General features: G+C 40.2%; 1 protein-coding gene across 9 annotated transcripts in view; it reads left to right on the forward strand.

The window, feature by feature from the left end:
* LOC123976249 (collagen alpha-1(XIV) chain-like) overlaps positions 1 to 11466 on the forward strand; it is a 270666-nt gene extending 259200 nt beyond the window's left edge. For 6 of the 9 annotated variants that reach the window (XM_046058228.1, XM_046058229.1, XM_046058234.1 and 3 more), the window contains 6 exons: positions 810 to 845; positions 3041 to 3107; positions 3723 to 3911; positions 4325 to 4402; positions 4499 to 4654; positions 9148 to 11466. In XM_046058228.1, coding sequence (XP_045914184.1) covers positions 810 to 845; positions 3041 to 3107; positions 3723 to 3911; positions 4325 to 4402; positions 4499 to 4654; positions 9148 to 9446 — 825 coding nt within the window. In that variant the 3' untranslated portion in view covers positions 9447 to 11466. The other 3 variants (XM_046058231.1, XM_046058233.1, XM_046058232.1) reach the window with 3 other exon arrangements.
* The last annotated feature ends 11171 nt before the right edge of the window (positions 11467 to 22637 follow it).

Raw genomic sequence — 22637 nt, forward strand, 5'->3', positions numbered from 1 at the left:
GCAGGTCTTAATGTGAAATTACACGAGGGAAATATAGTTTAGTTTTTTGGTAATGGCACTCTTTGCAAGAGCATTGTTTTTTTAATGACTCAAATGGAGCGTTAAAGGAAGGTTTTAACCATCTGTTGTGTGTTTTACAAGCTCGGATTCTGCCTGATGAAGGCAAAACGTTTCCCATTCTCTCCACTCAGGGCTGAATTTAGTTGCTTTCATGCAATGTTTGTGCAGAAGATAACTTTGTCTTAATGCGGTCTTCACTCAGCGCTCTGAATTTACTGCGTGTTTTTAGCTTTTACATTTATTACAATTTGTTTATCTTTTTCCCATTTTAAAAGCACGCATCAAGGTTACGGTGCGCTCAGCTGAAGGTTACTATAGGCATTAATCCAAGACGAGGATTGTCAAATGCAGCACTGAAATATGTGTTTGGATTGGTTTGAATGTTTTTTCATTTGGTTTGTTTTCATGAGAGATACAGAAAGAAAATCTCACAGCATATAAATATATATATATATATATAAAGTCAACATTGAAAAACTAAAACTGTCAGTCTCACAAGCAAACAATCAGGGCTGTAACATTTGAAGCCACATCTCATTATAGAGCTAACAAAATATTCCTGATTTAAGTGGGTCAAGATCAGAAGGGAAGAAGGAGACACAAAGAAATGTAAGTGGATTTGTAGTGTTGGAGGTGAAGAGAGAACAGCCTTTTTGCTTTCAACATGGGTCCATTAAACGTGAACAGGTGAACTCCTTCACAAGTTTCTGTTGCTTTTTCCTCTTTCCATTGAGTCTTCTCTGTTGCAGGGTTCTCCAGGAAGCAAGGGGGAGAAAGGCGAAAGGGTAAGTTGTCTATTATGTTCTGTTTCTGCTAAGGAGGAAATAATAAATCACATAAATAATAGTGGTGGCAAAGGCGCAGTGGATAAGACTCATATATCAATTTGTACCTGAGCAAGACACTTAACCTCTAGTCGCTGCAGAGGCGTACGACGTGCTAAGTGAGGGCAAAAATTCTCGTTTTTCAACATTCAGTTTAAAGGTTTGTGCAGGTTCAATGTTTGGCAAGAATGGAAATAAACGTAGTCAGTAAGGGAACTTTCTCACTAGCTGCTGTTTCGCATTTGACAGTTTGGTCAGAGTGAACGTCTTTCCTATATCCAACGTATGTGTCATCTACAGTGGGGACGCTGGGGACACGTCACACATTTTAAAATGGCTGATTTTATCCCCATTACTTTTTCAAAGCATTTGTTAAAAATGTTCTGAAAAATAGCTTTCACGTTAACCAACAAATGGCATTATTGGCACAATAAGAAAACATTCAATGCAGTTTAAATATAGAAGAGACGAATGCACATTGTCCAAAAAAGCTACTGATTACTGCATTATATTGTTATATTTATGAATTGTCACCTGCCAGTTTCTGTGATGGCAGATCGAGTTTTCAAATAAACAGCTCAGGCGAACACTTGTCTTTCTGTGAAAGTCTTCTGCAGAAGGAACTCACTGGGACACACTGCAGTGTCTCAGCACATGCAGCTTTTATCCTAATCTCAGTCTTACCACTGGAACATGTCGTCTGAATCTATCATAAAGACATTCAGCCCTAGTGCAGCCAGGTACATGTTGTAAAACAATGAAAGACCCTCTGGACAGATACATTTACACTTTATATAAATACAGACATTTCCACCATAAATTGGAGGAGAAAATGTCTCCAGAATGCAGGAAGTTAAGTTTTAAATGCTCCAATTTTCTAGGGGAGGACGCCCAGCATTTCATATATCTTCAAAATAGTGTTTAAAATCTTCTCGTCTTGTTCTCATGCATCGTAGCAGTACTGTTATAAAAAACTACCATAATCAGGATGGCCACATGCAGGAATGGTGCTGATGTTAATTCGCGGCCCCTCTGTAGATTATTATGAGGAGAGATCAGGAGGTTAAAAGACAAGAAGAACTTCAGACGCCCTGCTGAATTATTTCTTCTGCGTCCACAAACGTCTCCTCAGACTTCTTCCCGTGTCAAAGTAAAACCAAGATGAAAGTTACTTTTTCATCTAATGGAAGAATAAGTCGTTGGGTGTCCAACGTTCATGTCACGCCTGTAGAAGACCTTAAGTGGCTTATAACTAAAAGCTTTATTTGGTCGGCGTGAAGCCGTTCAGACGATGCTCTGCAGTGAAGGTAACAGAGTTGTAAAGGTCAGTGAAAGTGCAGCACCACCAGCATATTTATGTTTTTTACTTTTTAGGAAAAGATCCTGGAAAGCTTTCAACTTGACCCTGTAAAAGCTCATCACAGGCTTTCCATTTATCTGAGCTTAGCAACTTCAACCACAGCAGATATCAAAAGGAAAAAAATGAAATTAGTGCAATTAAGTGTGACTAAGTAGTGAAATGTTCCTGCCGTGGTTGAATTTAAAATGCTCGAGAGTTTCAGTAAAGGCTCAATTAACAACAGCAGCTGCAGGCGAGTGGTTAGATGTTTTTATTCTTTTCTTTGAAGGAAAAACTCAAAGCAACAGTTAGTTTTTGGTTGTAAGAGCTCAGGTGAGTGTCACCTTTTGGGAGCTGCCAAACAGATATGTGTGTTTGAATGTGTTTTAAGTGGTGTGCCAGTCTGGAGAGCAAAAAGCAGGAGGGTTTGTGCACAAATATAATTTATTTTTTCATGTCAGACATAAAGCTGTGTGTATGTTGCACATTATGAGTCTGTAGCGCATTAACTCAAAAATAATACAAATGAAAGAATACTCAGAAATGCAGAGTAAGATGATTTTTATTTATGGTCTCACTGGACACTGTGGTCTCAAAAGTGCTGGACGTTGATGCAGCAGCTCAGGAACCAAACTCAATACATAAAAATAACTATTTAAGAAGCAGTCGTACTGTTTTTTTTTGGTTTGTCATTCAGAATTAGCTCAGCCTCTCTTGGCAAACACAAAACACATTTCAGGACACCTCAGTTATGATTCTGGTTATTACCTGAACCATGATTAAAATATAAACCAGGCTTATGTTTGTGTGTCTCCAGGGTGACCTGCAGTCGACAGCATCAGTTCAGGACATCGCCAGGCAGGTCTGTGAGCAGCTGATTCAGAGTGAGTAAACACACTGGCAGACATGTAGGGAAGGTTGAGTTAAGTTCCCTACAACAGAAATATTTCACTCTAGCCTAGTGGTGATATGCATGAAACCACTGTTTACTAGTTTGATATGTTACATCCATGATGGTTCCAACTAGGGCTGAGCGATACGGCCAAAAATAAAACATTTAAAATAATTTGATATCGATAATTATCATGATAGATGGCCAGACATTATGTCTTTCATGTGTTGCTCCTGAGTGAAAGCTGAAGAAACCAGATGGTTAATTGTGGTTTTAAACTTTTCCTAACAAATCTGAGGTAGAACATTCAAAACAATTATGATAAAATCTTTTTTCAACGAGTATGTAGACAAAAATTAAGTCCCTTTTCCCTCAACAAAATAAATATCTTAACCGAAAAAATAAGTGCTAATTTGTCCGTGATTCAAATGAATTAAATCAAACATTTATTTAACATTTATTATATTGTTATTGATAATTAAATTGCGATTAATATCATTAGTGTTTTATTGCACAGCCCTCGTTCCAACCATGTCGCTTGTAGGTTTGTGACCTCTGAGGCTTTACAGTCCATCCAGAGTTGCTCAGTGCCTTTTCCTGTTTCCAGGCCACATGGCACGCTACAACTCCATCCTGAACCACGTACCCAGTCCACCGGTGTCCATCCGCACTGTGCCAGGACCCCCAGGAGAGCCTGGTAGACCGGGACCTGCAGGAGCCCAGGGAGAACAGGGACCCCCCGGAAGACCCGGCTTCCCGGGACAGAACGGACAGAACGGGCAACCAGGAGAAAGAGGTAAAGGGGTGAAGAAGACCAGCAGAGTTTAAACAGGAGATACACACTGGCTCATAACAAGGACTGTAGGGGTGGGAATCACCAGAGGCCCCACGATACGATACTATCACAATACTAATGTCACGATACTACTGATACTTTAAACACGCTGTATGGATTATTCCCCCGCCCCTATCAGTCAAGAAGGTTTCGATACTGATGGAGCAACCTCGTAGCTACTGCAAGTGAATACTTTGACGCAAAAATTAGATTAGGCATCAAAAATGGACTAACAAAGATAATAACTCCACACCGTACGTTGGTACTCGTGCTGCAGAAACAGGTCTAACTGGCAACTCAACAAACTACCTGTCTGAAATTACAATATATTACAACAGTGTTTAATGTGTGTGTGTGTGTTTGTGTGTGTTCAGGTCAGCCAGGAGAAAAGGGGGAGAAAGGATCTCAAGGTGTTGGAGTCCAAGGCCCCAGAGGACCTCCAGGACCCCCCGGTAAATTAAAGCATACTAAGCCGTGCTGCACATTCCACAGAGGTTTTCAGTCTGGTCTTCTAGATCGTTCTTCACTAAATCATCCTCCCCTCCCAGGTCCCCAAGGGCAGGGCAGACCTGGCAGCCAGGGTCCCTCAGGGCGACCTGGAAACCCTGGAAACCCCGGTCGACCCGGGGTTCCTGGACCTGTTGGCTCTGCTGGGCCTCCCGGCTACTGCGACCAGAACTCCTGTATGGGCTACAATGTTGGAGGTACGTAGGGGCCCTTAAATATAGCGTTCATAAAACACTTTCAAGACTAAACTTCAACTTAATCATCAACTGGTTTGATCAAAAAGATTAAATATTAAAGCCGGGGTTGGCAATTTATTTACATCCATCCACATATCCTGGTGATATAACACTGAAGAACAGTGAGGCAGGGACACCTGATGTTTCCTATACTTGCAGTCTAACTGAATTTGTCAGCCCTACAGCACCCTTCGCTGTGATTGCTGTGTAATTACAGCCACAAGGTTAAGAGTGGAAAAACAGAACCTTTAACTGAGAAAGAAACAGACTTTTTTAGACCGTTTAGTCTCCTATTGCTTTGCTTCTACTGCATCTGATTATGCCGCGCAGTGTGTGTTATCCGAAGCCTTTCAGTGCCGAGTGTGTCTTTTGGATTGATGAGAAATGTTTAATTCATCCGGTTCCTTTTTCATGTTGAAAAGCTGCCGCTGAGTTAAACACGCTGCATCCACCCGACACTCGGTGTATTTGAAGGTGAAACGCCTTGAAATACAGTCACTGTTACAGGATGCTGAATTCTGCTTTAGCACCAGTGTGTGTTTTGCACGAGAAATTCAATTCCAAAGTTGGACATTGTGATTTGAAATTTTGTACAGTTTCTATGTTGAGCTTGTTCTTTTTGGTCAAACATGAATGTAAACAAACTGATGAATGATCCATCTGCTCACCGCCTTAAAGGGTCACTTCACCCAAATCATACTTTAGAATAAAAATAAACCTGAAAGATATCTTGTTTTCATTTTACTGGGTCTCAAAACCTCAGCAAGTAAGATCTAAACACTCTAACTGCCACGAAGCCTTGCTGTAAATGTGTTTACTGTGAATTGGGTGAAGGAACCCTTTAAGGTTTTACGTCTTCCTGCAGTAGCTGGTTGAAGCCACGTGGTCAAACAGGAACCACATGGGAACCAAATCTCTGACTGAATTCTGCATCTTAACATTGTATGACTGAGATTTTTCTGTTTAATCACTCAGCATTGTGACTGTGGGTTGAATCAATCACTGGAAAGATGCTGCATGGAGGGTTTTCTTATACGTATATCTTTAAACACACTCAGCAAAAAATGTAAGAGAACATGTAAAACATAAAAGTTGCACATGATGAATCAGCGCTGCTGGCAGCTTTTGTATCTGTCATGTGTTAATTTGATCTCCCGCGTCCAAAACAACTCAAGCTGTGTTCTCTCAGCGCTTCACAGGAAAAGACACAAGGGAAATTATATTTTAACAGCTTCACAGTGAACGCAGCAGAACTCCTCACACGCTTCGTGTTAATTCTCGCCACATACACGATCAGGCTTTTTTTAAATAAAAGCATGTATGTTAAGAAAACCCAAACATGAGTCATCTTTAAATGCATGATTGTGTAAATCCTTGATGTGTTGAGGTTAAAGGTCACACGGCAGCCTAAAAGGCGCCGTACAGCTCGCAGCCTGCAGGGTCGTCATGTGAGTAACGTCTGCATGTTGTGATCATCCCTCTGTCTTTGTGTTTGTGTCTCTCCATCTCTGTCTGTCTGTCTGTCATCGCCTTGTTTTACAACTTCCCCTCTTTATATAATAACCCAACTCAGCTCCTAACTACTGAGCCTCGTTCACAAACTCCGACAGTGACAACAGCAGGGATTAGTAGCTTTATCTGCCGCATTGGCTGCAAAATACAGGCGGTGATGTAGGTGGTGTCGCTGCATCAGCTGAGCAGCTTCAACTCTGGCTCACTCTACCTTCATATGAGGTTATATACAGTGAAAGTTTACACAAAACAGGAATGCTTGCAACTAGAAGGGGATTACACCAAAATGAAATGGAAAATACGTTAATATAGATAAACCCTGAAAGTCTGTCTGTAATTAATTGAACATAATCACGCTAGTTTCTGCAGCTTTACTTTTTTAGGCCTTTCTCAGTCCTTGAACATTTCTACAGTTTTAACAGTCGGGTGAAATAGAACTCTCTCCTTCACTCCAAGCCACAGAATAAATCAATAAAGAAGGTTTTCAGATCTTTGTTTAATTAAATAAACCTCCACCTTGAAGGATAAGGCTGATGCTATTCTGTACTTTCTATACACACATCCCAGCACAAGACCAACTCCAGCAGCGCATGTCGGTACGTTCTGACTTCCTGTCTGTGGCTCTCAGCTCCGAGCCCATTGGTCCAGCGGTTTAGACATTAATGGCTGTGTGATGTGTTATAAATTTACACTGTTATACAAGCTGCACACTCACTGCTTCACATTGTAGTGTCATTTCTTCAGTGTTGTCACATGAAAAGATATATTAAAATATTTACAAAAATGTGAGGGGTGGACTCACTTTTGTGAGATACTGTAAATCTTTAAAAACACAGCACAACAGCTGTTTTATTTTTGTTTTTATCAAACAAATAGGGCTGTAAATACGTCGACTCGAAGCGTCGCTGCATCCGGTGTTGGTGAGATTCCCCCGGACAAGCTCCAGCTACAAGAACGCGCCTTCGACCAGCTAAAGTTTGGGAGTATCACTCAACAACGTGCTGCTCCGTGAGCTCTTTGAACTGGAAATAACTGTCCATGAACACGTGAAGCGAAAGTATCCCGGAGCGCTGACGGCAGCACCGCAAATCCTGTTCACACACGAGCACGGCACGTTATCAGCACGAGGACACGTAGTCCGTTAAAAAGTATTCATTGCCGTCATGTTAAATGTAATTTCTGCCCCACTGCTGTCATGGCAACGAAACCTTAGACCACGTCAATATGTCAGAAACCAATTAGTAATAATTGAAGCCTAATTAATGTCTGTTATTGTTATTATCACAACACATCAGCGACGAGGAAATTTGATTCATTTTAAGATTTGCTGCTATTCTCATTATTCTAATGTGCTTCATCAGGATGGTTGAATAAAATGTTGATTTATTGATTAGACGATGTTTTTATGTTTGTTAATTGAGTAATAGGCAACTTTTTTTTTCTTTAAAACACACAAAATTAGTCGTTAGATTAATCGACTTGAAAAATAATCGTCATGTACAGCTCTACAAACAAACTGGAACAAATAGAGCGTTTGTTGGGGACTATTTTCAGCGGCGGATGAATCCAAATGTGAGTATTTGGGGCAGCAGGACGGTGTATGTGGCACCGAGTCAAAATATACTACAGTGTGTGTTGATGGTGATGAAGGAACATGTGACTCGGTGCTGCAGTGAGGCTCACTGATGGGTTTTTAATAGTTTCTGGATAATAATGGAGCATCAGGCTGGGAGACGCACACGACTTGTTTGGAGATACATTCACCGCTGCTTTGGGTCTTCTGGTGGGATGTGTTGAATATCATCAGCCTCATCCTTTACCTGGTTGAACATGACTGAGCACAGGTGTAGTACGAACTCACACTGACGTGATCGTCCTCTCCTGACTTTTTCTTCTAGATTACGATCATCCGGTTCCCCTTTTTTAAACCTTCACTCACTTAATATAAAACTCCTTTAAAGTCCTAATAGCTCATCTGCACGACAACTCTTAAACGGAAATGTTTGCACGTTGGTTTAACCTTAAGCATCTAGATTTCAAGAATACAATTTAAATCATATTAAATGTGAATTAATAGACAATCTCAGCCACTGGGGACAATGGCGAATGTTTCGGGGGCTTCCGATGTAGCCTGCAGATATCCGTGTGCCGGTCATTGTTTACAGTCCGATTAGAAATCCTGGAAGCCATCGGCTACGGTCTGGCGAGGACTTAACTGCGCATCCATTTTTAAAACGCTAATCCCGAGTTTAGATGATAGCCGATGGGTTCCGACGTTGCGTTTTGGCCAATGTGTTCCGCCTGCTCTCCACACGGTTTACCTGCATGCAACCAAAGCTCGCTCAAACGTGATTGGTCAATACTACTCGGACTACCCAGGGAAGGTTAAAGATCCTGTTAGCCTTGATTTTAACCTTCCTTGGATAACTATGACCTGGACGACTGAGAATCTTCAGACTACTCGGACTACAAACGGACACCGATACCAAAATCTTGTCTCTTGCCTACAGATTCTGCATTTATATTCAGGATCTGTTTATAGAGACTAATTCATAGATCTTCACAAATCTAATAACTCTAAAATAAAAAAGTTATTTCTCTGATTAAACTCAAACTTTGTTGCTTATTTTAACTTTTAATTTGCAGTTCTTATTGCTAATTTTATGCTTTCCTCACTTTTAAGTCCGTAACGCTTGGTAACCCCTGGTAACCTTTGGTAACCCTTGGTAACCCTTGTTCCTCTGTGTCTCTTGCTCTTTCCTTCTTCTCCCGCCCCCACTTCCTGTCTCGCTAACCCAATCAAAACCCAACAAACCAATCCAAAACCTTGCTTCCGGTGGTGGCGGTGGGGTCGGCCATCTTTGTTTTGGGCTCTCTTTGACTGTCTGCGTGTCTGACCGGCGTGCTGGCTTGGTTCGCTGCCGGGTTGGTTGGCAATGCAGAGGGTGGTGAGGAGGATGTCACTGACGGCGGCGCTGTCCCCGCAGTCCAACTGCCACCCAACGTCTACCAAAACTACGGCGAGGCTGAGGAGGACGATCCCTACCGCTACTACCAGCCCAACTACCCGGCCCCGCAGCCCGTGGCGCCTGACGACCCCGCGCTCGCCCTGGACGACATCGAACTAAGGTCCCCCGGCGTCTACCGCAGCGCCAGGAGCCTGGAAGGAGAGAAGGAGAGTGTCGGGCCGAAGAGGAGGCTAAAGAGGGGAGCGAAGACGCTGTCTGGACTAATTAAATGAGAGGATTTGATTGGAGGATGGAGGGCCGCTCGCTGTTTGTGATTGGGCGGTTTGGAGCTGTTACGGACTAATCAACAAGTGCCTGATGTAGAGGATTTCATATGGACATTGTAGAGGGGACGGGGTGGGACTATTTTAACTCATCTATGCTGTTGAATCAAGAAAACAGGTTTAAGTTGTTTTAGTTTTGTCTCCGTAGAGACGACAGTTTTAAATTGACTGAGCTTAACTGAGGTTTATATGTATGTTTGCTTTTTGTCCCACGTCTCTGTTTCTGTGATCAGATATAAGTTTCTCAACTATTTTGCCACCAAATTGATTGAAGAAAAGTAATCGGTCCTGTTTTCAGCCGTTTGCTTTTTTACCTGCTCGGTTAAGTGCCTCCGAATTGTCTCGCTAGAATATTCTGGCAGAAATTTCCAAATGCAGAAATGCAAACACTGCAACAAAGCATTTACACACAGCAGAGACACTTGCAGGTGACAGCAGACTAACAAGCAACAGATGATTTAAATGTACATCACGACACATAAAGACGGTTAAAAGTTTTGATTCCCGATTTGCTCTGCGTCGACTCGTTAACCGACTGCAGTGTTGCAGCGGCTGCAGACCAGAAACACCTGTCAGATGGACAGGTGTGAACAGCAAAGGTTCCCGAGTGTTCAGATGAGACTTTAATTGTGCAAAAGTTTACGTTTGCAAAAATATTAGGCTTTTAGGCTTCATCTGCCAATTTTTAGTTGTTTACCAAAACGTAACACTTGTAAAGCAGTAAACACCAATTTTTTAATTTTTCATGCACCATAAAACTTAAATCGCTGAACTCACCCTGCCTGTGTTTGGGACAAGCCTTTAATTCCTTTCACTCAACACTCTTCTTCAGCAAAGATGGGCTACTATCAAATTGTTCTTATTGCAACCAGTATGAATATTACTTTTATTTAATCTCTCTTGTTTACGTTAACGATACGGAGAATCTAACCGATCTATGTGTTGCATGTCCATATTGACAAAAGTTTAAATATCTATATTTGTTTGCTCCATCTAAGCAGCTTAGCTCAAGCGGGTGACCCGATGGGCTTCAAGAGGTTTTATACATCCAGAGAACCTCTATAAAAACCCAACCAGGCGTCCAATTGATTTTCTGTGATTGCGCCGGGTCTACAGTAACCTGCATCCTAATTCTGATTTTAACGTGTTTTTATTTCCTCAATTTCCTCCAACCAAGTAGCTTCCAGCTTCATGACTAACAAAAACATGTTTATGTAAAGTTCTGCATGTTTTTTGTTTTCCATTTACCATGTGATGTATAATTTGTTTTAATCTCATAGAGCCATAGAGACATTTTACTGCCACATATAAAGATTGTTTGTTTTCGGTGAATTGTAACAGTGTTGATCCCAAACTGATGTTGCTTTGTATTTGAGAAGGTTGATGAAAAGATATAAGTTTAAGTATATGTTTTTTTTAAGACTGACAGCCGTTTCCCACTCTGTGTTTTTCTTATTTGTTTGGTTTTGTCTTTGGATCGATCTGCCTCCATTTGTAACATTCATCATTTATCTAATTTAAGTTAAACTGGATTCTCTGTGTTCCACAACCAAAACTCTTTGGCTCTTTCATTCTTCAGATTTTACGCAGAAATTAGAGACCGGTTAGATTACAGAAGCAGCTCAGTCCATTTGAAGATGAAATAAGTTTGGATTTATTCATGCGCTTGATGTCTTACTTTTTTTGTTATTGCTGGAGATCAATTATCCAAAGGGACGTCCAGTTATTTGGAAAAAGATGTGCCTCATTTATTCACCGGTGTACGATTCAAGCACACTTTAAACGCCTCCAACCATCTTGTAAACCTTTTCAGTTAAGTGTTTCTGAGGCCTCTAGAGTACAAAAAACGGCCACAGTGTCTGATTTCCCTCTACACCTCTGAGCAGGATAGAAAATAAAATCAAGGAAGTAATTTATTTTATACTTGGTATTGATTTTCTCAGAACAATAAAACTGAAGTACAACCGTTGTTGTTTGTTGCCTGTGTGGCCTGTTTGGTAAATGTGTCGCTGTCCCTCAGCAGGCGACGTGACTGAACTCTGAGGTCTAATTAAACTGGAAGTGAGCTGAGCTGCAGGAGGCTGATTAGAAATCAGCAGGTGCGACTTCAACATCACACCTCTCGTGAAACCGAGAGTTAGACGAAGCTACGCAGCCAAATATAAGCCAGGCATGAAGAACTGAACACCAACAGGAACTAAACCGCTCAGCTGCCTCTGACTGCACCAACAAAGTACTTTTACTCAAGTACTGCACATAAGTACAAATTTGAGATGCTTATACAATTTACTAAAGTATTTCCATTTTATGCAACTTTGTACTTCTTCTCCACCACATCTCAGAGGCAAATACTGTCCTCTTTACTGTTTCTGATAAACGAAAGGTTACTTACTTGCATACATCTCAAGATAAATAAATATTTTAAACTTCCCTTGGATCAGCTTGAAAATGCGTCGTCACAAAGCTGTTTCTTCGGAGCTCATGGAAGCTGACTTCTTAGAGATGCTTGTTTCTCACAGGACAGCGACGCTACAAACATCGGATGATGCATTGCTGTAGATTAAACTACCCAACAGAATATAAAGGAGATAAATGAGCTTGAACATGTAACTTTCAAAGACTTCATTATCATTCCAACCGTGTTGCTATTATACAGGACAGAATGAGAAAGCGTTTCTCGGGGGCAGTGCAATCATTCAAACAAGAAAACTACAATAAAAAGTAGACATCACAACTCCATGCGGAATAAAAACCTCTAGAAATGTTAAAGGGATTGAGATAAATATAGCAGCAAGGAGACAAACTGTACAGAATATATATTACCTGATGGTAAAGGAACGGGTTTGTGGAGAGGGTGTGAGGGGGCTCTCGTGATGTCTTCTGGAGGCAGCGCTCCTGGAAAAGGTCTGTTATTGAAGGATCTCCTCTGCTCCACCATCTACATCTACAGCAGTAAAATGCAACACACACATTAATCCAGCAGGACTATTAATCCAGAAACATCAGATATAATAGTGAAAGTCACAACCAACAAGATTAAGAGCTCTTGGCTTGGTATCCACCTATATTACATGAATGTTTTCTTCACGAGTGAAACTTTTAGCATTTCTCTAAGGCCTCCTTCTTCCTCTAGTTCCTACTTAAACTACCTAAACACTTTCCTCTTCTACCTCACTGTCAGCTATTGGAATTTTTGTTTTAGTTTCCCTTCAAAGTGATGTGTGGCGCAGAAACAGTGCAGCACCCTTCTTTCGTCTTTCAAGAGAATGCCGAATATTAATTTTACAGTCACTCAAAGTTAGTGTTTGTTGTGTGAATCAGAGACTGTTTTAGAAAAGTTCCTGATCGCACTCTGTAACAAATTCTAATTGAATTCTGAGAGAGAAAAACAGAAAGTTTACCCTCCTCTGGTGATATCAGTGTGAACATCAGTAACATTAAACTTTATATATATATAATTTATTATTCATTCATCAGCAGTTTCCCTCTCCTTCAGAACTCAGTAGGGATGCACCGAAATGCTATATGCGTGCGAATCCTCGCGCTAAATTCATCCAGTCCGACACAGTTTGATAAATAATGTTTGTGGTGTGGTTCTCCTACGGCGTAACATGAAGACTTCACAGCCTCTCTTCAGGCAGGACTCTCATACTGCAGCACTTGTCTTTGTAAAGAGACAAACTGACAGGATAAAGTCTCTAACCTGCCTGTCAGCTCGCTCTGGTCAGTTTCAGTGGATTTACCATAAAGGCTTTAATACGTGTGCACTCCAAATTTAAGTGCGGCTAGTTTAATGATCGCCTTCTCGCAAACGAGTGACACTCAAAGCGGTTCTTTTCTAAGAAGTCAGACACAGATGGCGTGGATGTGCTTGGAGACGTCCGCAAACGGCGATTTTTCTCGGACACTTTAAAATGCTTCCACACTGCCGACATGTCAACGGAATCGTTCGGTAAAATTTCTTTGGTTTTTTGACTTTGACGAACACCAAAAGTGCTTTTTTCGGTGGCCGAACATTTGGTGCATCTCTAGAACTCAATATCAGTAGTTTGAGGTACTTTTACTACAGAAATAACCAGCAGATCAGATTAAACTACCTGGATTTTACGTCCCCACTCATTCAAAATTTGTTGTTTCCTGAAAAACACACATTTCTGTAGTTTTTTTAGAAATTGTCCACTTGTGACAAAAAAAGACCATAAAATAAAGAGAAAACTCGAGAATTAATTAGATGCTGATTTTGTTAACAAAAACCAGAAAAGTGAGCGCTTGTGCTGCAAATTATATTTTAAAAGTATTATTCTTTCACTAGATTCTTTTGTTTGTTTGTTTTATTTGCACCTGTGCGGGTTTCTCTTTCCCTTTTACCCTTTCAACCTTTCACCATTAGTTCAACCCACATATAGTTAATATTACTCAGCTTCCTCAGGAAGTGGTTGTGGCCGAAGGACTGAAACTATAACGAACCACATCCGACAGCGTTTTATTTAGCTGCAGTGAAAATCAAATTTTAAACATCAGCATATCATTAATCAAAATAATAAAGTGATAACTTAGAGAAGACGAGAAGGGAACACTTTAAAGAAACACCTGGTGGTTTACTAAGCCTCTTTTTTTCCCATCTACTGGAAATGTGAAAGGAGTGAATCAACTTTTCTTTTTTTTTTTGCAGGTTTACCGACATTTAAAAAACAAACAAACACATATTCCAACTAATTTTGGTGTAAAACAGGCTATTAGACTACATTTCCCATCAGTCACGACATTTATAAAAGAGGGAGCCTGTGACTGAAACGAATCCCGGCAGCAGAAACGTCAGGCTGTGGGATGCTAATGCTGCAGCAGCCGTTGAAAGTAGGAGAATGGTTACTTATCACACACACACACACATACGAGTAGATTTGTGTGTGTTAACAGGAAGTGGAAGTAGAGTGCTCTCTCCTCTGCTGTCGAGCTCAGCGGGTTGAGGAGCCTCGTGGGTGTAAAACTGAGCTCAAGTAGACGAGAGTGTGTGACTCACGTTCACACAGAGTGGGACGTGGGCAGGGAAATCAATTACCTCCTGCACAGAAACGTCCGAGCTGCTGCTGCCGTTCACGCTGTTCGCTCTCTGAGCGTCCACTGATGCTTTTATGTGTCTTTATGTTTGCACTGTAGCCGGATCAGAGGCTCCACTTTAAAATTTTAGTCAAATGTTTTATACAGAAGAATTCAGAACTTGGCTTTTATTTTTTGCAGCACTGACATTAAATCAAACATTTTACAACATTTTACACTAGATCAGAAAGTATGATATTTAGAAGCTTCTCTTCTTGTCGTATTCTCTTCTTGTCGTACATTAGGTTTTCTGTGGCCTGAGAAGGGGTTTTGGGATTTTTGTGAAGACTGACTTTATACTGAAAATCTTTTGGACTTCAATTCACATGTTTTCCGCATCACTCAGGGATTTAAAGACTGAAGCCAAGAAGTTATCCAGACTACTGATGATAGACCGATTAATCGGGCCGATACCTAAAAACCGTCTGTGGAAACATCTGCTCAGTCACGTTTTCTCCTAAATGACAGCAGCTCTAATCTAAAAGCATTACTGGCAGCCTTAAATATATCTGGTTCTACTGTAGAGAATAATGCAGCTGAATGACCTTTCATTCATTAATAAAAACAAGCAACATGTTACTGGCTGAGATAACGTGTATTAGATTTTACTCTGCAGGAATGATGGGATTATACATGACTTTTCTTTGTTTCGATATCGGCATCATATATCAGCATCGGTATCGGCCATTGAAAACGCCACATCGGTCGACCACTAATTCAGACCAAAGCAGGTGGATCAAAGTAGCTTCAGATTTATATCCGTTACAGGTGGGATCTAGATCTCGGTACACTTTGTAAAATGTTTGTCTGTTACACAAACTTGATGTACAATCTTAAATTGCATGAGCGCAACAGGAGAGGGCCAATCAAAATGACTGAGCCCAAATGTTTCTGCTGTTCAACAAGTGAATATGTAAATCTGTTCGCTTCTGTATTAAATGATGAATGAAGTATCGAAAGTAGTATTTGGGGTATTTGAAAGCTGTTGAACCTTCTCAGATGTAAATGTTGAACGACGTGAGCATGCAGAAGGTCAGTTTTAATACAGATCCTGAACAATCTGAATCCCTTATTCTTTACGTTTGTGTTATCACACCAGAGATACATTTTGCTGTATAACGTGGACTCCCAACTCGCCACAGAAAGACCCTTGGCATCAGTTTTTAACATATCGGCTACCCCTTCAGCGTCGGGGTGGATGGGTCAGACTCCAGACTTTCACCCAGGAGGCTGGCGTTCGTTTCCTGTGCGTTGATTCTCTTTAACTTGTGCTTCATAGCCCCTGGAAAAGGTCTTTTATTGAAGGCAGGGAGACCCCTCTGATCTTCTCTGCTCCACCATCTACATCTACAGCAGCAGAATGCAACACACACATTAATGCAGCATTTAACCCAAATCATGATCTTTTCCTAAACTATCCAAGTAGTCTTGGTACCTAAACCCAACTAAACTGCGACCGTTTCCCAACGTTTACCACATATTTTACTTTGAAACAACACATTTTCATCCCCAACTTGACGCATGTGGACGCTAGATCATAGCGTTTGATCGTAGTTTTTGTTGGTGTTGGGCTCCACGGTCAAGTTAGCAGCAATAAATATGCAACATCCAGGTAGACTCCGAAAATAAAACTAGTGGAGAGCAGCAGAGTCCATGTATGGAGGCGGTGGGGTGGATATCTCAAGACTTTCACTCAGGAGGCCGAGGTTTGAGTCTTGACTTACATAATATACGTATTTGAAATCAAACCACGATCTTTTTCTAAACCTAACCAAACTAAAAAAGTTAAACGTCAGGTGTGTTGGGTAACGTGAAGGAGCCTATTGCTGGACTGATGTTTGCCAACATGCCGTACTTTCCAACAGGCGTAAATGTTGTTTTTGGGGACAATTGACCTATTTTGTCGTTTAGGTATGAGGACGTGTTGAATTGTCATGGAAGTTCGTTTTTAAAGAACAAACTAGAGTGGAAACGTCCATTGACAGTTGATCTGAGCACAACTCTATTTAAATGTTGGAGGAAATATGTTTAAATTAATGTTCAAGACGTCCAAAATTATTCCACTTGATGTGATAGTGCAGACTGAAAAATAATCGTATACTTGAGGGAGGAAGCGAGGGAAGGTTCAAGAGGTTAAAAGCAAATGAGGGAGGAAGAAGATGTAGTTAGAGGCAAAGGAAGAAGGAGGAGAGTTGGAGTGAAGCTTCTCTGCTCTTCTGTCTGCTCAGACAAATTTTCATTTAGGATTTAATAATAAATAATCTTTAATTAATTAGTCCACTGAGGAAGCTGTTTAATAATTAAAGGAGGATTCCTCTTCGGTTTAATTTCCACCTCAGGCGAAACAAACCTGCAGCTCCTTCTCCGTGTTGTCTTTTTATTTGACGTGTGGGATGTATTTGTGGAGACAGTCCGAATTAATTGTTTCTGATCAGAAGAGTTTGTGTTCAGACTCGTCTCTCATCGCGGACGCTAAACTTGAGAGGCTGCATCATAAATCACAGATCGAAGGAAAGCAGAACTGACAGTTTCATCTTCCCTCTGTCATCTTGTCGTCTCTGTTCTTCAGGTCAAGGTTAACGATTGCTTTTATTGGCTCCCAAAACAGGAAATTGTCTTAGATAAAAGGAATTGCTGCATAACATACAGAAATGTCACAATAAATGTCCACTTACTAAAAACTCTCTAATGAAAGTTTCTCTCTATATATATATTTTTTACACTTTATAAAAATGTTCCCACTCTTATATTGTTGAATTTTTTATTTTTAATTCTTAAAGATTTTTAAGCTAGTACAGTTGCCACTACTTGCTACAGGAATCTCTTGAAGCACAAATCGGCTGACAAAAGGAAAGGTAAGGTTTTTAAATGGTTTACAGCAAGACAGGTGGTTCAGACAAGCTTGGAAAGAGAGGGGTGAGCGGTGCATTCATGTGTTGTCGGGAATAATCAGAATAATTTTTCCTCCTTAAATCATTATTACAAAAAGAGAAATAAAATATTCATGGCATATAAAGTACACAGAACTTTGATTCCTACAAAATCACATATTGCATATACATATTTTGCAAACATGTAATTTGTAATATGGTTATAACGGTTAGTTCGCTGTCCATGCAGTGAACTAGATGTCTGCGTGTTGTTTATATATATATATATATATATATATATATATATATTTTAATGATAATGCAACACGTCTTTGTAGAAGCGTCAATGTTGACTCCACATTCTGACTTAAGAGCACATGAACACACACTGAAGTCAGAAGAACAACTCGGGAGACCATCCGAGGAGCACGTGAATGCAACGTGAGCCTCTGGTTGCAATTTGCAACCCTCACCACTAGATGTCACTAAAACTTACTTTTAGTCTCAGATATATAATAATAAAATAAAAGATTTTAAAAAATAACAGCCTAAAATAAGTAAATACATTTTTTGAAATCATTAAATGCATTTTATGAACAGTAAACTCAGTATTGAGAAGTGCGTGTTGGCGATGGATACCAAATGTGTCAGGGTGAAAGTCGGGTCTGTAGAATATATAGAATATCCTGTGCAGCCTTATAAAGACAAAGTTGTGCACTGTGCTTCAAACTTCAGAAGAATTCTGCACAAATGTTGGATTTATACCGGAGTGCAGCTCACACCTGCTAGTTCAGTGTTTACAGTAAATACACAAAGCCCGACTACTCTTGCCTTCCCGGAAGCCCTGAAATCTCAGCAGCCAGCAGCGAACCACTACTGATATGTTCTGTGTCTGTAGCGTGAACAGTCAGTAAAATATAACTGAATGCACCACTTTTAAAACCAGCTGTTAGTCTTCAGCTCAGTTCTGCTGTTGAATATCTGGTGGTGTAGTGGTTCGCAGGGAGGACACTGGTGAGAGGTATCCCGTCATCATCATGAGAGCTCAGAGTGGTTAAATACAGTAATTACAGCTCTTTGGTTCTGATGAGGTTGATTATAATTACCTCTGCAGTTAAATTACAATGTGAGATGTTGGGTTCCTTTGTTTGGCTCTGATGAGTTTTATTAGACTCACAGCTGAAGGAGGTTTTTTTAATTCTCTCTCTGTAAATTTTATTTATTTTTTTACCTCTCGTTTCTATTTGCTGTCAGAATGTCAGGTCAGTGATTTTACCTTTACTAGTCTTCTCCTTGCAGTGACCTTTGACCTTTCAGTCTAAGCAGAGCTGTTTGACAGCCGAGGAGATGAAACGTGTTCATCTTCTCCTGCTTAAACATGCAGGACTCTGCTTCTACTCTGACTATATGCTGCCCTCATGTGGTGAAAGAGCTGGATGACATATAGCAGTGAAATGTGGTGGAAACTTTAATTCAGACTTCATCTTTCTTTTCTCCTTACAAGATCTAAATATGTTTCATGTATTCAATATGACCAAGACATGGAAAATATCTCAGACAGCTGTATTATAACTGAAGTGAAGACTTTTTTTATTATCCTGACATTTCTTTATTTTTCAACATGAAGCTATATGTTGCATTATTGTACATGGATGTATAAATTAAATTAATTCAAATAATGATACAGGCCGCGCAGGTATATGTGGGGACCCATTTTAGCATTTTGCTTCTATTACCTTATGTTAGAAGATGTGGACACGGTGGATATTTTACAAGCACAGACCAGGTAAAGCAACAGCGAACACATTGGATATCATGTTGGTTTCGGCTACTTTAGTGACAAACCTCGTCCACATGTGACGCACCTGCATTGAAAAGTCCAAAAGATGAGTTCTGTGTCCTTTCTGTCAAGTTATAAAACATATTGCTGATGGAAAAAGTCAGCAAAGCCGACACATACAGGGAGGGAGAGACGGGAAGAGGCTAGAGGTCCGGTGGTCAAAAGAGAACCGCAAGCTGAGCTGATTCAAGTAGTGTGTAAACAGAAAATAAGGTGGAGAACGAGCCGGCTGAATGAAAAAACAAAAGGTAGAGTGAAACACACACACAGGTTTACTGTTTTCTTTCTTTCTTTTATTTTTATTTTATTTTTAAAATTTTTATTTTTTAACACACACACACACTGTTATTTTATTTTATTTATTTGATGAGCCATATGAATTGAATCTACAATACATACACGTGTTTACTGTTTTATTTATTTTATTTTTATTTTTAATAGTTTTATTTTTTAACACACGATTACTGTTTTATTTTTTATTTTATTTTATTTTTTATAAACACACACAGGTTTACTGTTTTCTTTCTTTCTTTATTTTATTTTTTAACACACTGTTACTGTTTTGTTTATTTTATTTTATTTATTTGATGAACCATATGAATTGAATCCAAAACACACACTGACACGTTTACTGTTTTATTTATTTATTTTATTTTTATTTTTAATATTTAAATTTTTTTATTACTGTTTTTTTATATATATTTTTCATTTTATTTTAACACACACTCATATTTTTATTTATTTTAATTTACTGAACTATATTAAAAGAATTGTTCTTTTGTGTCACATTTTAAGCTTTGGCCTAAAGCTGAATTGAATTTTGAGATTTTCTTGTTGATCCTTGCTGATAAATATAGAATCAAGTTTATCCATCAAACATGTTGTGTTGCTAAAAGTGCTCCTGCAAGAGCGACGCCCTTTCCGCCTCCCCAACACAACAGCGCTGCCAGTTGTGCGTACGCTCGGGTGCACATGGGTCAAGATGACCTCCTCCTTCTTTATGATCTCGGCTTGTGAACAACCTCACTTTCTGAGTGCCAGTAATACGTCTCCTGATTGATACAATAAACCATGATTTTTTTATATTCTGCTGTGGGGGAAAGACACTTTCAGAAGAATAAGCTGGATAAAACTGGCCGCACACTCTCACAGTGCTTGAGAGAATGTGTCAGGACCAGCCACAATCATGAAGAGGCATCTGTCAGATGTTCAGGTAATGCTGGCCACACAATAGAGGATAATGGGCCGATTTAGGGTCTGACTCATCTGTCCCGGAAATCGCTGGGGTGTTCCCGATCCGAGGCTGGTGGGAACAGATAATCCCTCCAAATTATCCTGTAGTGCGAGAGGTTTACACACAGAATCCTAAAGGTCCAGTGGGTAATATTTAGCATTATTTACTAATAGAAATGCAATATAATATCCATAACTGTGTTTTCAGTGGCGTATAGAGCTTTCAGAATGAACCGTTATGTTTTTTATCACCTTTGACCCCTTGCATGGACGCCGCCATGTTTCCACAGTAGGACAAACTGCTCTACAGTGCGCGTTTCATCACTACGTTAAATACGTACGAAGAAGTTTCAAAATCAGAGAGCATCTGATCATTTCCTGTAGTGCGAAAGGAACAGCGATGGGATACTGAGCAGAAATCTGCAACAACCAATGAGAGCGAGCTGACTATGTTTACACAATACAACGTTTAAGCCACGCTGATTTCTTCTTCTCAGCAGACCGCGACAGTCTGACTCCATGTTTGTTTATTTCTCAAGTCACGTTTAATCGCGTGAGTTTCTGTGAGACCCGAAGTTTCTGGAACCGCCACTCTGATATTGAAATCTGTTAGATCTGCCGTTATGTCTGTGGTCTCCCACGTTTTTTAAATCCTCTTGTGTGCACCAGGCTTAAAGACAACAATGTTGTGAAAAGGTAGGTACAGTTCAGAGCCCAAAGAAGGAGGAGCAGACAGTGTATAAACTGTAAGTGAATGCAGAAAGGAGTTTGATCAGTTTCTTCCTGGGACCGTCTCGGCTCACGCGCACTCTTGTTTTGAATTTACAGTAAATTTCTATTGCATTGAACTCCATTCAGCCGTCCGACCTGCTGGCCACTGAGCAGCAACACCGCAGTCATCTCTTATCCGGCCTACTTGAAAATCAAACGCGTTCTAATTCTCAACAGACCACAAGGGGAATTTATCCAAGTACAGTTAAAACCACATGTGAATCCACGTCATGCTCTGAAAGTTGCTGCACGCCTCTGCACTAACGTGGCGTTAGACAGTTTCCTGTACATTTGTAGTACAAGAGTTAACATACTGTCGTTGATGTGACTCCTGAAGAGAGAATATAATCTTTAATCTGACGCATGCGATTCACATTTAGGTCAAAATCTGCCAAATCAAATTACATTAGATCAAATTCACTGGAGTCACCGTGAAGTAAGAAGCTCCTGAACGTCACAACAAGCACAGACAGAGCTGACGACTGACACATAACACAGTGAATCTGATGTCGTGTGAATTTTAGGTTCGAAACAGACATTTATCTGTTATCATTTATAAACTCGGGGATGCAAACTCCTCACGGTTTGAAAAAAGTGACAATGATATCAGCTTTAAAATGTGGATTTACAGTTTACACTTAGCACGAGGATACAGGACAAAACACATGGGTGTCATTTACTCCGGGGACGCTGGGGGACATGTCCCCGGCACTTTTTGAAATGGCTGACTTTGAAAACATGCAATGCAATTAAAATATAGAAGAAACAAATGTGCATAGTCCAAAAAAAAGTCACTTACGCTAAAAAAAAACCCCAACAAGCTACTGATTTTAAAATGACCCAAAAACGTGCAGCACCACTCAGAAACTTTTACAACTTCTTGACACAGTTTCTTTTTGGCCAAGTTTTCCGTTCAGCAGGGATGATATTACATGAGAAACAGATCTGAAAGCAACACAGACTGACTGAGAGCTGCTCTGACTTATATTCTTAGATCTATATAATTTGAAGTCATGTGCTTCCTGAATTTTGTGTTTCCTTTTAGATAAATAAAAAACATTTCCTCTATAAATTGGTGCATAACCTTTGCAGGAAATGAAGTGTTTAAATGTCCCCCCACTTATATATCTAGGCAATAAGGATATCTTTAAAACACTCGTCTCATTCTCGTGAAGCTAACATCGGATATCGTGATGTCTCGTGAGCTAAGAGTCTCTTCGCACCTCTAATCTGAGCCCCTGTGTCCCCACCACTAAAAGAAAAACTGTCACAGGGGAATTTCAATTCAGCTTCTGTTGACTTCAGTGAGCTCGGCATTCCCCCTCTTCT

This window comes from Micropterus dolomieu, linkage group LG09 (genome assembly GCF_021292245.1).
Source record: "Micropterus dolomieu isolate WLL.071019.BEF.003 ecotype Adirondacks linkage group LG09, ASM2129224v1, whole genome shotgun sequence".
Lineage (NCBI taxonomy): Eukaryota > Metazoa > Chordata > Actinopteri > Centrarchiformes > Centrarchidae > Micropterus > Micropterus dolomieu.